General features: G+C 35.5%; 1 protein-coding gene across 1 annotated transcript in view; it reads right to left on the bottom strand.

The window, feature by feature from the left end:
- The window catches only part of SGCZ (sarcoglycan zeta), a 573,073-nt gene that overhangs the window by 30,970 nt on the left and 523,726 nt on the right, over window positions 1-18,377 (bottom strand). The window contains exon 5 of the mRNA XM_026667086.2: window positions 2,798-2,920. Coding sequence (XP_026522871.2) covers window positions 2,798-2,920 — 123 coding nt within the window. The remainder of the gene's footprint in view (window positions 1-2,797; window positions 2,921-18,377) is intronic.

Here is an 18,377-nt window from a genome sequence, read left to right on the forward strand (position 1 = left end):
TCTCTGAACAAGCAACTAGTGTGAACTGAAGTTGCCATCCCTGGTCTCTAGCAATACATGAGAACAGTTTCTACAAAGTGCTAAAATGATGAAGAATTCCTTTGTTGGATAATTTGGATAAGTTTTATTACCCAAATGTGCTACCTGATCTTTTTTAGTTAAAAAAGACATGATTTTTAAAATCCCCTCTTGAAGGGTATTCTTTGAGTTTGGATTGAGTTTTATTCTCAAATTCTTTGAGTTTCTTTGAGTTTGGATTTTGCTCTAAAACTGACATATTCCTGGTGAAAACATCAGTTGCAGTTGTATTTTAATGGTATTTTATTGGTGCCTTATTTTGGATACTGGAGGACAATATTTGGAAGTCACTGATCATATGTGGCTGCTTCCACTGCAGATGGAAGATTAAACTAAGAGGCATATTCCAACTTAGAGAATAAAGTGAGGCATTTCTAGGCCTTCTTACACCATCTTCTTTTTCTCCTGATCTTGTATGAATGATTGGCCGGGATATAAGCCATGGAGACATTCATCTCCTTATCCAACTCAAGACAATTTTCCATACACTTTGATTAAAACATCTTTAATGATCTCAATCATATCCCACTGAAGAGGAAATCTGACTAGAAAGCTTTGTTCTTGTCTGATGTTAGCATCACCAAAATAGTTGGACAGCATTTCTTTTTACAATGCACAAGGGCATCTTCTTTGACAGTTAAGGTTTAAAAAGGTTAGCTTTTTTTGTTAGATTTGGGAGCAAAATCTTTCCAGTCATGTTGCTTAGCTTAAGTGTCCTAGAATATATTGAAACTAGATTATATAACTAAAAGTTCTTCTCCCATTGACATTAAATGATCATTCTTAATTGCTTGGAATTTTTAATGGAAAGCAAGATGTTAAAATGATAATATGTAAGTCAATTTACAGTCTGATGAAGATGGATTAACTTCAAAGGTTGTGACAGAACTAAAATAGGAAAATCTTCTTTTAAATATGTAGAAGCCAAGCTGCTCAAGAATATATAGACAAGAGAAAATAAGCAGTTTTCTACAGGGGATCAAACATAGAATTCCACTTGTTGGATGTTGGCCTCCATTTTCTATAATGTGGCAGCTCTCTAGTGGTCATCAAGGGTTGACCCATGTCATGTAGCCTTGGGGTTACAAAAGAATGAATTACGATTGCAAGTTATAACTAGAACACTGCCAAAAGGCATTATATTCTCCAAACCAAAAAGACAGATAGAACTGTCTTTGTACTCACCCTTGTGTATTGACCTCAAATTACATTACATATCCATGTCTTGCATCAGTTCATCTATAATATGTCCTGTGACATGACATATTGTCAAAAAATATCACTGAGGTTTTTTTTAAAGACTTCCATCTCTTTAGATACACATCTTATATGCTTATAATACAGAAAAACATACAATAGTTATTTAGTTAGACCAGGCCTGACAGGTTTGCTGTTTGATTCTTATAAATGTTTAATCTTAATTTATTTAATGAAAAGGAAAATAAATATTTAATATCTATATTTTTAATTTAATGGAAGTCTATGTAATTATAAGTTATGGGAAAGGCTCTCATTATGTCTCAACACATACACTTTGTTTTATTGTAAATCAATCTAATCTTTTAATCCTTTCTGCTAGACATTATAATTAATAATTGTATTCTTCCTCTGTACCAGTCCTGTAAAAATATTTTACAGCCACTATGGGCAAGCACTCAACACAATTTCCTAAAAAGACCTGAACAGATTATCCCATGCAGAAGGAGTTTGCTGATATATTAGAGATTGAAGCATTATGTAAATTTAAGTGAAATGTTTTTGAAAGTGGGAATCTGACTTGAGCAATGGTCAGTGGAGTTTTTGAACTTCCAACAGATACAATGATGTCCTATTAAACCCTCTACTTTGGGTACAAAGTTTAATATTCATGTCTCAATCATGGGTATGGAACTCTGATGATGATCAGCTGGGTAAGGAACTATTGTAACAAAAAGCATCCAATCGGTTTCGACAGAAACAAAATGTACATCACCTGTACTATCAAGTTGATCAATATATAGCAATGGAGTCAAATAGTATATCTGAACAAACAATCTTTCATTAGAAATAATTTAAAATTATGAGAGAAAATCATGCCTGAAATTCAGTAGTTCTTATTTTACTGGTTGAAAATTCTCCTTCCTTAATAATTACTCTTGTCTGAGAACTATATTAGTCTTAAATCACAGAGTAATTAGAGCTGACATTCAGAGTACATTATATAGTTGACTATATAATCACAACTTTTATGATGCCAAAGGGCAGTATCTAACTTAACGTTTAATGGCCAAAAGAACAAGAAATGAAAATTGTAACTTGAAAGATAAAATTTTATTCCTACAATAGAAGAAAATTACAGTTCTTAATTCAGAATCATGAAATATTATCTTTTGATACAAAACTTGAATGTAATAATGATGAACATTATTTCTAAACAGTTCCACAGATATATAGAACTTGCATACAATACATGATGTGTATGTGTGCTTGCATGTATATATATAAATATCTGTATATATGCATATACAGATGTGTGCATATGTGTATACATATACATATGCACATACACAAATAAATGTGTGTTTATGTATATACATAATACACATAAAATGTATGTGTATACACACACACACACACACACACAAAATACATAAACACTTTATAAATTCATCTTCCCATCCCCCCCACCCCCGGTAAGTGAAATGCATTCAGGGTTAGCAACCCAACTCTTACTACCTACCGGTCACCTTCAGTCTGTCTGCTCCAATGACAATCTCTTCTTCATCAGCAGAGAAAAGCACTCTACCATCTTCACTTGAGCTAACTTCAAATCTTTTACACTGGGCTTCTACACTTTCAGCACCTAAAAGAGAGAAAACAGAGCACATTATTATAATTTTCCCCAATATTCCTTTTAGATTCAGATTTGGAGGGACTTACATTAATTCTCTATATTAATTCTCTTTTACAGACTGTGCATACTGAGAATTGCCTTGCATTTGATCTTCCAGGGATAACCAAATTCATTGTTTGACCTATGTGACCGAGCTATATGTCATACCAATTTATTTTTACAGTTTTTACATCTACTTCAAAACACTAAAAATTATTTTTACACAACATTTCATCCCCAAAGTGTAACACAGGATTATTGCACCACAAAAATATGTATAATAAACATCTTGTAAAAACATTTAGTATAAAGGTTTTTCTGTAAGCTTAAGAACCATATTATTTTACTGATATTATTAAATTATTAACTGTACTGTTCTTATTTACTATTATTTTTTGTTAAATTGCTACACACACACACACACACACACACTTCTCCTTTCAATTTACAGAAATACTGAACAAAATTAGTATAATGGTCCAAATAAACATTTATGTTTCAATAATGCATATTAGTTTGTTGAAAGTTAAACACTAGTTACAATAAAAATCAATGTTCTTTAATTGTGTATTCTTAATAAATTGCTCATTGACTCGTGAGCAGTGGGCAGGGCAATGATCTGGATAAATTGCCAACATTTTTTATTTACTACTAACAAATAGGATTTCTCTCTAATATATATTTCAATTTACTGTATATGACTCTTTTTAAAATTTACCCTTTAATTGATTTAATAATTTGCAAATAATTTCTATGAAAGGACATTACACTGTTTTTTTCAAAATGAAGTATCCATTATTAAATGGAACTAAAGGAAGAGTGGGAATGTTGCCCTCCAATTACTAAGACATTATTTTAAAGTTTTAAAATTATAAATATAAATAAATAGATATAAGTAATTCAGGGCCATAGCAGAACAAAAATTTGTAAGATTCCAAAAAGTTTGGATTTAAAATACTAATTATTTATTGATTAAGGATTACAATCATTCAGCAATCATCTTACCAGGACTAAAACATGGTTAAAATTTGTCCTTTTTCTGAAAACATCCATATCAAAGGGGCAGAGAAGCATAGAGTTTTATTTGAAATAGCCAGTGGATTCAAAAATCACTTGATCAGTTTAGAAAGTGGGTATGTTGTGGAAGGGGTGGGGGAAATATGGATATCAATTGGGCTTTTAAAAGTTGAGGAACAATAGAAGGTATTTTTTCATCAACTTTTAAAGAAGTAAAGTATACCACCTGGTTTGCTCCTGTGAAGTTTTAAATTGGAAAAATTTCCAGTTTTGGAAATTAGGCTACCAAATCCTACATGGCTGATAAAATCTAAGACCACATTTGCCAGGTGAGTTCATGTAGTTGAGGAAATCTAAGGATAAGGGTTCTATTCATTTGATTTATTGCAGACACTTGTGTTGCATTTCTTTGTACAATGGTTGTAGCCAAGGTTAAAGCTGTAATAAATTGGAACAAGTAAATGTTTTACTTGCACAATTTATTTGCACAGAAATAAACTGAAGCAAGTAAATGTTTTATTGGCACAAAGCTAGCTGGGTGACCTTGGCCACTCACTTTCAGCCCTACAAATGAAGCAGTGGCAAGCTACTTGTGAAAAACCTTGCTTAAAAAGCTGCAGGGAATTGTCCAGGCATTCTCTGAGAATCTATCAAAATTGAATTAAAAAAAAAAAGTTAAGCCCCCACCCCCCAAGAGAATATCATCAAGGATAACGCAATGCATAGTAACACAAAGAATGTTACCAGAGTGGTGCTCTTCTCTTCATGTTGTCTGTTGGAGACAATGATTTCTGATGCACCATCTTCTGCCCATCACTTAAAATTAACTGTTTAACTATATTTATTGCTTTTAAGCAGCAAGCAAAATTGTGTATCCCTGCATCCAGTGAAGAAAGGCCACACCTGTAGAATCCATATAGATGTTGGTCAATTGGGAATTAATTTATATTCTTTCTGTGGTACAAACAATGAAGTCCAACCCTCCTGAATGCCATTGAACTTCACCCAGTTTTACTCAAGTGCAAACTGTTAGTTAGTGAAGATTTCTGTGTATAGGCTTGAGCAATAAACCACTAAACTGGAACCTTTACATGTGGGTCTCATTGTTCCTGACTGACAGCAATTGCTATTAAAGACATAGGAGCTTAATTTCAAGCAGAAAATACTTGGAATCACCTCATCACAGAATTTCCCATTCAGTGAATTAAGAGATACCAATTTCTGTCTATAAGTGTGTATGTGCAGGTGCTAAATAGGAGTTCATCTAATAATTCCAAAGAGGATCCTGCATTAATCTTATCTTGATAAGACAAAAATATTTTTGCCTCTTTAATATAACCTTATTATATTTCATTAACTATAATCTGGGATAGGGCTTTGTCTATGGCATTTGGAAATAGGAATATAGAGATTATTTTTCCTTGTTGGAGAATGGACTACACACGGTCCTCTCAGTTCTGTCTCTTATTAGATAATATTTCACTTCACAACTGCAGTTAGAACTGGAGTCCTGGAAAAAGGAGTTTATTTGGAAACAAAGAAGAGATTGTGTATATCCTACAGCCAATTTGATGTAGTGATTAAAGTGCTTCCCTAGAAGCCAGGAATGGTGGCTTCTAGTCCACTTTAGGCATGAAAGCCGACTGGGTGACTTTGGACCAGTGACTTTCTCTGGGATTGTTCTCTTTCTCTGGGGTTATTGTTGTGGGGAAAAAGAATAGGAGAAGGAGTATTAAATATATTTATTCCCTTGAGTTACTTAAAAATAAAGATGAGATGAAATTCAAACAAACAAAGAAACATGTGAATGTAAACATGTATATCTATGCATTCAATAATCAGGAGAAAAAAATGCCAAGGCATAAATAAATACATATATGACAAAGAAAATGAAGTGACAGATCAATCAAAAGAAAACTTTCAAATGCCATTGCTTCAAATGCTTTACAAGCTAGCAAAACCAATCAACAGTAACATTGTACCAAAAAATGAAAAAAAAAAGACAAGAAAAATGACGGCATGTGATTTTGCATGTTTAGATTATCTCCTTAGGCATTGTTATTGGAAGTGAGAAGTATATTTAAATTTGACACAATTTAAAAGAATGCACACAAAAGAAAAGTAACAGGAATGAACCTTAAATCAAAAACAAAGATGCAAAACTGAAAATGTGTTACAAAAGGGGAAGTGAGAGCACACTAATCAAGAAACTGTAATTCCTATTTAAAGATCAACAAATTTCTCTGTAGGATTAATGAACTGAGAACTGTCAAGGAATTCCAAGTTTGAGGCATGTTAAACATGACTTGTCTTAAGTGCTAATTCACCATCGCACAGGCCAGTCTTTCCTAAAATTGTAGCCTATTTTCTAAAACAGAGATTGGGAACCTTGATTCTATGGCACCAATTCAACCTGGGAGATTCTCCCCAAGCCTACCAAATGTTGACTAGATTCCTTTCTTCACAATGCTTCTTTCTCACCCTCCAGTTGTACAGGAACAGAAAAAAAACATCATTTTTTCAATGTAGATGGTCAGGAAACAATCTGTAGGACTGAGGAAAGTTTTACTCTCTATTCTAAAGTGTAACCATGTAAAGAAATGTGTGTGGTGTTCAGTAACACTAGAGCATGAAAAATCATTGAGTTTATATTTTGGTGAATGCTTAGTAGATAACCCACTACAGAAAAGGATTTAGAAAATGTTCTTCTTATCTTGGTTCATTTCACGGAGTTTGGAATGATCTGGAACTCTATTTTCTCTTGCAGCAAGAAAAGCACCAGGTCATGCAAGATCCAGCTAAGAGGTTTTTGTATACAGCAGGATCAATGATTATTACTTTTAATCTCTTCCTTCTCCTCCTTTTCCATTCCTACCTTTCATCATTGAGTTCAAAGTGAAGATTGGTTTTATTCTTATACCTAAACAAACTTGCTAGATAATGATATGCCAAGTCATTCAATAAGTTATGACTATGGATGGGTAGACTTGAATCTAGTCTCCTAGATGTGAGGCCCACAATTTACTTGCCTCTCTCTAAGATCTCTTTTCCCTTTTCTTTAAAAATTGAACAGGAAAACAGGAGTTGGTAGGAACTTCCCAATTTCACAAAAGTTATGAACTTTGAGGATGCTTTGTGAAAATAATTCCTCCCAAAGAAGATTTAGGAACTGACAATGCCAAAATGAAGGGAGAGAAGACAAAGCACACTTGTTACTAAAATTTTGCTGATCTGTTTAAGCTCTATGAAATAGCAGATTGATCTGAAAGAGTGGCAATTTTTATTATTGGAATTAATATGTGATTCCTTTTATGTTGTGGAGTTATGAAACTAGAACATTAGTGTCTGTGGGATGTGTATGTGAAGAAGTCAAGATAATGGGCATGGCAACATGAACAAAAAACCCCTGCATACGTGTAATATTGACACACACATATTGACATATATAAAGAGCCAGGATTTGATCACAGAACATAAACTGCTATTTGGAATAGTTTGGGAAAATTAAATACAATTACAACTAATTTTTTGTTTGAAAGCTTCAACTGAACATTTATTTACATTATGAGATACAGACTGTTCATCACCTCTCAATAAATCCATTAATTCTGATAGTAATTGTTTTGTAAGTGTTTTATGGTGTTACCAAGTTTCCTTTTGGACTGATTTCTTAGTGCTCTCTCCATTCAGATCTACTGATTGCAAGGCAAGGCTAAAAATTAAGCAACAGATAAGGGCTTTTAGAATAATTTATTGTATAGCTCTTGATAATATCTGTGGTATATATGTTAAATCCATAACCTTTCTCTATTTTAAAGTGGAAGTCTATGAATGATGATGGGTTGTTGCCAGATTCAGCCCGAGAGTGACATAGAACAATTCAATTAAGGTTCAGTTCTTTATTTGCTCACACCAATAGATAGAACCTTGCCAGATTCAACCTGTGCTACTTTCACCCCAGTGGTGTACCCTGGGAGATTCTAAGGAGTGGCTATCCTAAATCTCTTCCTCTTTCTATGATCCAGTCCCAGGCTGTGTTGTCTCTTGTCTCATCATCCTTCTTGCAATTGGCTCCCTCCTTCCCAGGAAACTGCAGTTTTACATAGTTCATCACCTCCCCTCCTCTTTTGTAGATGCAATCCATTACAGCTATAATTTGCATATAAAATCAATGTTCTCTGGATCCCTCTAAAATAATTTCAATTAAATTATTTATTTTTATTGATGTTGCCAAAGAGCTAATGAGAAGAAGGCAACATATTTTCACTTCATACCCTAAGTAAATATTTTGAATTTCCTCCTGCACCTTGACAGTGTTTCAATACAAGATAATTGAACTATGAAAATGCATTTACTGTTATAGCTCTCCATTCACACATATGCCATTTGTTACTTTTTGATGATGACGTGAGGTCAAGGACAATAAATAGATATTTAGTAAGGTAGAAAAAGTTTCAAACTGGTTTTCTGTACTGTGACTTAAGAGTTTTACTCTACAAAGACCATTATGTTGCCTTTCCAAACAGACAAGAATCATGCCTGCTTTCAGCTATATTTGAACACCTTTATAGATAATTACCAGATAAGGTAATAAAATTTTCAGATAATGTAAGGGAACAACATGGACCCAACCAGCATTATAGATTACAGCTATACAAGGTGTGTGTGAGATGTGGCTCAAAATGGCACTTGAAACTTCAAAGACAAAGTGCTTCAATTTAACAAAATGCTTCACACAATACTCTTTGTTTTGAAGTGAGGGATAGAGCAGATATTGCTTTGTGAATTTACCTCAGATGGGCTTTAGTTAAATTTCATACATACACATTGATACTATAAGCATATACCAATTTACCTTCTTGGTGTAAACAACTACTTCTTTAGCATCACAGAGCTGCTACTGGAAGTTAATCCACTGTTAAGTGTTTGTTTCTGAATATGACAGCATCCTGGCCTTGTTTTAGTAAATTGATTAACAAAGAATAGAAACAATTTAAAAGACTCATTGGAGTGGAAAAATAATAGTTTGGAAGCATCACATGTAAAAATATCTGATACTGTAGGGAGTGGAAAAGGCTTCTGCCTGAAAGTGTTAAGAGATGCTACCTTAGATTCAAATGAGTGATATAATGCATTCTTAGACATTTAGTAGTGGATGATTTACACACTTCTTGACTGATATGGTTTCAGTGCAGTGGATTAAGTCTTTATTCAAGGATTGCCATTCCTATTCAGAGTTTTCTAACGTGCAGTTTCTATTGTAAAAGTGAATACACTGCACGGGTGAAGCTATGATTCCATCATTTCCACTGCTGCAATCCATATGACTAGTGGCTAATGTGGAATAGAAGGTTAGATATGCCAACAGTTAATAGATATTAATGACAGATTTGTAGTACCCTAATGCAAACTGTGTGGCAGATGGTAGAGGCCATCAGGACATGGTGACATCTTACCAAAGGGAGAAGTGCAAATGGAAGAGAGTGATATATCTTATCATTACGAGTCTTTTCTCAGTTGAATATATACATATTGTAAACACAGAAGTATATGAGGGAAATTTATTTCAGTAAGTTTATTATTGTCTACCTTGTTTAGTTCATGTCATTATTAATTATTTATCCTGAAATTTATTTACAGTATATACAGTATATTTGTATCTTTGTTCTAGAGAACTGGTAGTGGAAATTTTGAGCAGTTCGGAGAACTGGCAAATACCACCTCTGACTGGCCCCATCCCGATCTATTCTCTTCCTCCCAAGTCCCAGCTGATCGGCTGGGTCTTCTTTTGTTGCCTTGCATGGGAGAACGGATCTGGAAAGCAGGTTAGTGGGGTGGGGAGGCAATGGGATTTTGCAGTAACCTTCCCCCAGGAGTGAGGAAGGAATGGAGATTTTAAAGTATCCTTCCCTTGCCACATCCACCAAGCCACACCCATAGAACCGGTAGTAAAAAAATTTTAATCCCACCACTGGTATGTATGTATCTATAAATGGCATACAGTAGTGCATCACAGTGAATTAATTTAGAGAAATTTGCTTACAAAATTAAGTTTTTAAGAAATATTAGGAAATTATATGCATTAAAGAAATGTTATAAAGAGGTATTTTCATATTTTTTTAGAACTGAGGTAGAAAGGAAATGGAATAAGTCCGAGGCTGAAAAAAATGACAATGAGATAAAATAATATGAAGAATTTTATCTAGCTCTATATCACAAATATTGGCATGCTTTCAGATTTTTAAAAGTGTTCCTGAAGCTTCATAATAAGCATAAGTACAGAAAAATGAATTATCAGGCACAATCTTCTAATTATGGTTTAATTAGTAGATCTTTCCCTTATAATAATCAAGTATTCAAAGAAATGCTATCTTCAAAGTGAAGATAAGAAGTAAACTATAAAGAATTGTCACAGATATTTAGGAGAACTGTATGGAAAGTTGAGTTGTAACAAGAGTTTACATACAGAAAATAAAAAAAACAAGGGACACAGTGGCTCAGTGGCTAAGACGCTGAGCTTGTCAGTTGAAAGGTTGGCAGTTCAGTGGTTCGAATCCCTAGTGTTGGATAATGGGGTGAACTCCCGTTACTTGTCCCAGCTTCTGCCAACCTAGCAGTTTGAAAGAATGTAAAAATGCAAGTAGAAAAATAAGGACACTTTGGTGGGAAGGTAATAGTGTTCCATGCACCTTCGGCATTTAGTCATGCTGGCCACATGACAATGGAGACATCTTCGGACAGCGCTGGTTCTTTGGCTTTGAAAAGGAGATGAGCACTGCCTCCTAGAGTCAGGAAAAACTAGCATAGTATATGTGCAAGAGAAACCTTTACCTTTACCTATGAATTAAGCATACTTTCTTTCTTTTTGAATGAAGTATCTATATATTGGAATAATATCATTTAGTATTCAATCTTTTTTATCCAAATTTGTCTAATGGAGTTTACAAGAAAACCAGACCAAAATTGTGTACTATACTTAAAAGTAGGTCATATGGTTCTATTAGATTAGGATAGCATTTCAGCAGCAAAAGGTTTAAGCAATTTTATTTAATCTCAGATTTATCTTTTTCTATTTGTAATTCTTAGGGTTTTTGGACTATGAATAGGTTAGTAATTTTCTAAGCATGTGTTTTGAATTTCATTTGATTAATATTTAAGTACATTGAAACACAGTGCATGATGAACACTATTTTCCTTTCATTTTAGCACAAAAATAAAATTCTCTGAATTTTTCAGTAGGTTCTGTAAAATACATCTAACAATTTAGAACAGAAGAAATTTAAAACTGAATACTTTTTAAACAATAAACATTTTTTTTGGATTATACATGGATGCAAAAATGAGTAAATACAGCTGACATTTTTATAGAGGTAGATGATTAATTCACCATTCATCATTAAACTTTTCAGTCCTTTAAGATTTACAATAATGTGTAGAAAAATTATTGTCCCCCTACTGTTTGTAGAATTACTAGAATATATATGTATATGATTATATAATTATAATATATAATTAAAATAGAAAGTAGAACAAGCAAGTAAATGCCATCTGCTCTAAAAGCAATAGATTTAAGGAAATGCCTAAGACTAGCATATTCCTGTAAGTATGAAATTGAATTTGTATTCCTATGTATTTCCTGGAAGAAAAAGCTCAACTGAGCTTAAAAGAATAGCTGTAGGCAACATGTGCCACTCCAGATGTTGCTGAACTACAAATCCCAGCATTCTTACCTATTGGCCATATTTCCTAGGGCTGCTGGAAGTTTTAAGTCAGCAACATCTGGAATTCAATAGGCTTCCAACCCCTGTAGTAGAACTTAATAGATCTTTTTCAGGTCAACACTGATGAAGTTTCAAATTTTACAGGCCATCAGAGAACTGGTGCAATTTTTTTGCTAAGTGGAAAGGTAATGAAATAGTGCGAGAGACACTGTATAAATCAGGGGTCGCCAACCTTTTGGACCTCAGGGACCACCAAACTCATAATTTTAAATCCTGTAGACCAGAGACTTTGGGAAAATCCACCAAAAAGTCTGCAGGAAAATCCCCCCCCCCCTGTTTTCCTATCAATCAATCATTCTGCAAGCCTTGTGTTTTCACGGGCCATGTGGGTGGCACAGCCTTGTGTTCCCACGCAGCCTGGATTAATTGTTTTGGGGTGCTTTGGGGGTGACATTTCTATGTGGACCACCCAAATTTTCTCTTAGACCACCAGTGATCCCCAGCCCACTGGTTGGCGACCACTGGTATAAACTTTATATGTATGAGTAGAGTTGTAAATTAGTTCATTAGCATAGTAAATGAAAGGTCACTCTGTATCTCTGCTGGCCAATTTTAACTTTTTAAAGAAAAATATATAATCAGTCTTAAGCTGCAATGTATTAGATAAGAATAACCAACAGTAAGAATAAAAAAAATGAAACTCAAAGTTCCAGCACCATCTGCAAGATATCAAACAGTGCTGTTATTTCCCCGTAAAATCTGTCCTTGAATGACTGAATTCTTTTTACAGCATTTATGATTTAGTTACATACTTAACAGGATTTGGAATACGGCAACTGCAAATACTTGAGTAAGGAACAGACAATCCCAGAAAGAATTCTGAACAATGCAGGAAGGGTATCACTTGTACATTTACATGAAGTGCTGAATGCAGCAGCATCCCTGCCAAGTACACACATCCTCTTGAGATTGCATTGTGAAATCACAGCAAACTCCTTACTATATTCTATGAATCTGTGAAGTATAGGTTGCATTTTCTAAATGTGTTCTTGAGCTTGTTTTGACTCCCATTCATTGCAATTAGATTTTGTCTTACAGTCTTTAATAGATGTTAGATTCATCCTCCTAGTGCCAGAGCATCTGGAAGACAGCACTTCAGTGAAATTGGTTACAATTAAGAAATTTAAGAAGATACTCAAAAAATTCTAGTAGCATTGCTATTATAAGCACCAAAATGAAGATGCTGTAGATATAAAATCAAATAAATATGGTATGATCTATATCTATATCTAATCTCTCTTCCTCTCCCCCTCCTCCCTCCCTCCCTCTGTCTGTCTCTCTTTCTCTCTCAAATTTTAGGTCTACCTAGTCATCAGAGAATTCTAAAGTTCCAAAAGAACATTTCAACATAAAATCAATATATAAAATCCAAGAACAAATCTCTACCATCTATTGAGGATCTTCAGTTCCCAAAGCCCAGCAGAAGAGGGCAATATACTAATTTATCAAAATTTAGCAATAGTGCAAAAAACTATCATCAGCAAAAACAAACATCTCCAAATCCAAACAGACTAAATTAAAAAGTATAGGACCGCAACATTCTATTTCTCAGGAAGAAAAATGTATCAATGTAAGTTTCTCTCCTCCCCAGTTTTACTCTAGTTGCTGATATAAATAGTCCACTGCATAACCCCCTTTGAAAATCAAGAAACCAGTACTCCGTATTCAAGAAGGAAACACCTACTGACAATGACATCAATTTGACAACCACCTGCCTTTGCAGATCAACTAGGGTTTCCAAAGGATCATCATGTTTACTTTTCATCTCTCAAGAATAATCATTTTAACAGATCCTCTCCATTAATGTAGAAGTTAGATCTCCCAGTAGACTTAGATCATTTTAGGTTATGATATACTGCCAAAAATGGAATTTTTTCACATTTATTCTGACTAGCATAATATAGAAAGACTGATCTCTGGCCTTTGAGACAGAGTGACAAAGGTACATAATTGCTCAACTCCCAAGTTCCTAATAATGAATGGACATTTGAATATATATTTAATCCAAATACAGCATTGCAAACTCAGGAGAAAATGCCACATTTAAAAGATAATGATATTCTGATATGTACATTAGACTATGCAATATACATAAGGTCAGTGCTCAAGCATTATTATCTTTCAGAGAGGATTGCAGGTCCTTTGCCACAATTATCACACTACACAATGTCATGTGCCTCTTATTGAAATGATCAACAAGATTAGCCTTTATCACCCATAACAAATAATAAAATCATCTATACACTACACAGAATCAGTGATATACACAGTGGGCTGAAGCCTACAAATCAATTTGTCAAGATTTCCCTTCTGGGAAATGGAAGGTAGGAAAGTTTTTAAGAATAATCAAGGAAGAGAACAAGACAAATAAACATATACATGTGTGTGTGTGCGTGTGCGTGTGTGCATAAAAATTATATGTACATGTTCATATTTAAGGAACTGTACATGTAACAAACACAGCTTATTAAGAGGTTTAGAAAGTAATATGCATCTAATAATTAGTTGTAAATAAATCACTGCACTAGAATACTTGTTTCTGTTATGGACAGACACAGACACATGATATATCTCACAACCCTGGCTATAGCTTCTCAGAAGTTTCATTTCCCATGCTAAACCTTAGCAGACCATGGATGGATGGAAGAGATGAAATCTTTCTAAGAAAGAGGCTTGTGTGGCTCCTCTTTGCCATCCGAACATCTTTATGATCCTACTCTGTAATGTTAGCTGTCATCATCCCACTTCAAGGGACATTGTAGTAAACTGGCAAAACTGTGCAATAAACAGTGGGTCACCAACCTTTCCACTTTGGCAGCCCGGTGCAGGGAGCACCAGAGGGGCAAGCATGCACATGCCCACTTCGTGCCAGTGGAATTAAGTGTGTGAATGCAAGCGCCAGCCACTCACACAAGTGGAGCTGTACACATGCACTCACCTGCTGTTTGCATGACCCAGTTCTGAATGGGACACATCCCGGTGATGGGTCATGGCCCAGGGGTTGGGGACCCCTGCAATAAAACAGCTCAAGAAACGTTGATCTGCCCCACCTATTTTTAATAGATATGCCTGAAAAATAAAGACTGTTTTAAAATCAAATCGGAGGAAGAGCACCTCATTTCGTTGCACCCGCTTGCGAGTGTAATGACAAATAAATTCTTATGTCTTATGTCTTATGTCTTTGTTATACTCCATAGAACCTAGGTTTCCTGAACTAGGCACATTAGCCAATATCATTCAGACAGTGTTTAGGCTTCCTTCACAGCTGTGCAATGCAGTACATGACGGTATGTTTGCTAAAAGGAAATCTAACAAATGGTGTTTTTACATTTTTAAAAATCTTAGGCAGTATGAATTTAAACCAAAATGAACTAGGAGAAGACAAGGTTGTAGTGATCCAAAGCTACAGATTTTGGAGTAATTATTTGCTCATCTCATTTGATTGTTTAGTATATCTTTGGATTCCACTGCTTCTTCAGAAGTATTGGAAGCCCCATTCCAATTTACACAGAACCTGCTGTAATTTAATATATTAAAAAAAACCTCCATGTCCTACAAAATTAATATCTCACTGATACTATAGTTAATCCTGAAAAAAAAAGGGGAGGGGGGAATTATCAGGAGCAGCTATAATACCCATTCTTTAACAAAGCTCAGCTCTATTGTCTTACTGTTCTTTATCTTATTTTCCTTTGGCTGTACTGTTTACTGATTGACTGCTCTATTAGTTACTCTAAAAACTTGCCAGGTGTTAAATTAAACTTACTTGAATGAAATCCCTGGATTCTTGATTCCCTCCCTTTCTTCTTAAAAATAGGCATTGAGTTTGACCTGCTGCAGTCCTCTGAGACCTTACCTGTCATCCAAGTTCTCAAAAATAATTGCTAATGGTGCCAATCCCTTTCCTCTTATCTGCTTTAACATTGGAAGATGAATTTCACCATAGAGCCTGAGGATTTGAAATATGCTTGTATGAAACAGTATTAACTCTTGCTTTCCCAATTCTATCTTTTGACTTTTCCAATTGTAAGCAAAATCCTGCAAAGGGACAAGTATTTATGTATTTCAATAATTGTTTTTAAATGGGCTAGATAGATAAAAGATATAGATATAGATATAGATATAGATAGATAGATAGATAGATAGATAGATAGATAGATAGATAGATAGATAGATAGATAGATAGATAGAAGATACATTCAAATGTAAAAGGTATGTTATAGTAGAATCTACAAAAATAAATTGGTAAAATATAACAGAGGGAACACTGATTTTCCATCTTGTTTGCTGTCCCTTTTTATCTATATTTTATTATATCTGGAACTTTATATTATTGTTTAATTGTGTGTCTGTGTATCTTATTCTTCTTTCACTGAGAATTGTTGTATGCTGCAGCTATCAAAATGCCAATGCAGTCCTAGGCTGCTTTCAACAGAGGGAGTAGCAAGATTATGTCAGTGTTAATACTGCTTTATACTGCTTTGGTAAGACAACACTTAGAAGAGTGCATCATCATGATACAAAAAACTACACTGAGACTCTAGAAAGAGTGAAGAGCAATTAGGGAGTGGAGGCTAAAACATACAATGAATGCTTGCAGGAACCTGGGTATGACTAGTCTAACAAAAAGAAGGACTATGGGTGTCATGCCCTTGTTGGAGTCTGACTCTGAGGCGGAGATTGTTGGAGTCTGACTCTGAGGCGGAGATTGAGGAGCTGACAGGGAGTTGGAGTGTGGCTTTGGTGGCTGTGGAAGAAACGGGGGAAGAGCACACTCTGGCTGGGCATTCAGAGGAAGACCCAGGGCCATCCCATCTTCATCCTAGGGCACACAGGAAGGAACGGAGAAGGGAGCAACATGTCTTACGGGAGAGGAAAAGGCCCTGATCCCTTACATTAATTGCAGCTGGGAGAACAGGATATAAGTGGGGCATTTTAAATAGCTCTTTGCTGAAAGCAAAGTGTGCTTTATCTTGGTCGAGGCTTATCTGGGTTTTGGCATCTTCCCAACTGTGTTTGCTGTGTTGTCTTGTGGAAGTCTGCAATTTATCATTCTGGCCTGGCATGTTAATGACTCCAGTGTGGTTTGTGTTGGATTATTTTTGGCTAAATATTTTTACTTTTGGTTTAGATTTTCTTCATAGACTATTTTTTGGAAGAGTTTGATATCAAGTCAAGGATAATTGGACATTGAGGCCCAAGTTGGAAGCATTAAAAGAAATTTATTTTACTTTTGTGACTGTGTTATTTTTGTGTCACGCCGTGTGTCATCACAATGGGTGAAATGTTAGCAGTCTTCCAATATTTGAGAGGTTATTACAGAGAAGAGGGGAAAGCTCAATCTATTCTCTAAATCAGGGATTGCCAGCCTTTTGGACCTCAGGGACCACCAAACTCATAATTTTAAATACTGGGGACCACTAATATGAATTTTGACAGACGGTGGCTTGCTGACATTGGTGGGAGGGATATATTGAGTTCTTATGTTCTTCAACGCGTGCACTTATTCTTCTGTTAGTTTGTCCAATGTATGTGGTGAGGCAGGCAGTGCAGGGGATTTCTTTAACGTTTTGCATTATATAATATATAATATATATACAATATATATCCCCTGCACTGCCTGCCTCACCACATACATTGGACAAACTAACAGAAGAATAAGTGCACGCGCTTGAAGAACATAAGAACTCAATCAAAAAGAAGAACCAACCTCTTCCCTGGTCCAACACCTCAAAGCCACAGGACATGAGATTGACTTTAAAAATACCAGAACTATCGCCAAAACTGAACACCACAGCAGCAGAATAATCAGAGAAGCCATAGAGATAGAAAAACGCCCACACAGCATGAATAAAAGAGATGACACCTCCCGCTTACCAGCCATTTGGAAACCCGCCCTCATGAACAGACGAGTACCCAACATGATAAATGACACCAGACCCACACCCATGAGGGCCACACAAGATGCCACCACCACACTTCCACGTAAAAATCAAACTCACACCCACACAGAAGATGAGACACGACCACAGACCAGAAGCCGCACTGCAGCTGCATCACTACCCACTTCAAACTCCTCTGAACCATACATGAAGCGAACTGACCCCACCATGAAGATGTGGCACGACCACGAACTCAAGCCAAACGAACACAGACCCAGACCCCAAACTCAAAGCCATATTAAAAACCCAAAATGCTACATCACAGCCACCCGCTCAGGACATCACATCAGAAAACTCAAGAAATTACACCTCAAGAACTCAAGAAGTCACAACACAGCAAATGACCCAGGATATCACAGCACAAGACCAAGGATACCACAGCAATAAATCTCACAAGGTCATCACACAACCCATTACCCAAGCTGTTACTACACAGGAGGCTAATGGAAAAGAGATCAAAACACAAACGACCCAGGAGATTACAACGCAAGACCCAGGATACCACAACAAAAGAACTCACAAGCCCATCACACAACCCATTACCCAAGCCGTTAAAACACAAGAGGCTAACGACCCAGGAGATGACAGCACAAGATCCAGGATATCTCTACAACAAAAGGCCATTACACAGCCCATTATACCAACATCAACTCCATCAACCAATCAAGAGTCTGCAGCACAGCCAAC

This window comes from Notechis scutatus, chromosome 4, assembly GCF_049901735.1.
Source record: "Notechis scutatus isolate UNSWTSFEM ecotype Mainland chromosome 4, rNotScu1.2, whole genome shotgun sequence".
Lineage (NCBI taxonomy): Eukaryota > Metazoa > Chordata > Lepidosauria > Squamata > Elapidae > Notechis > Notechis scutatus.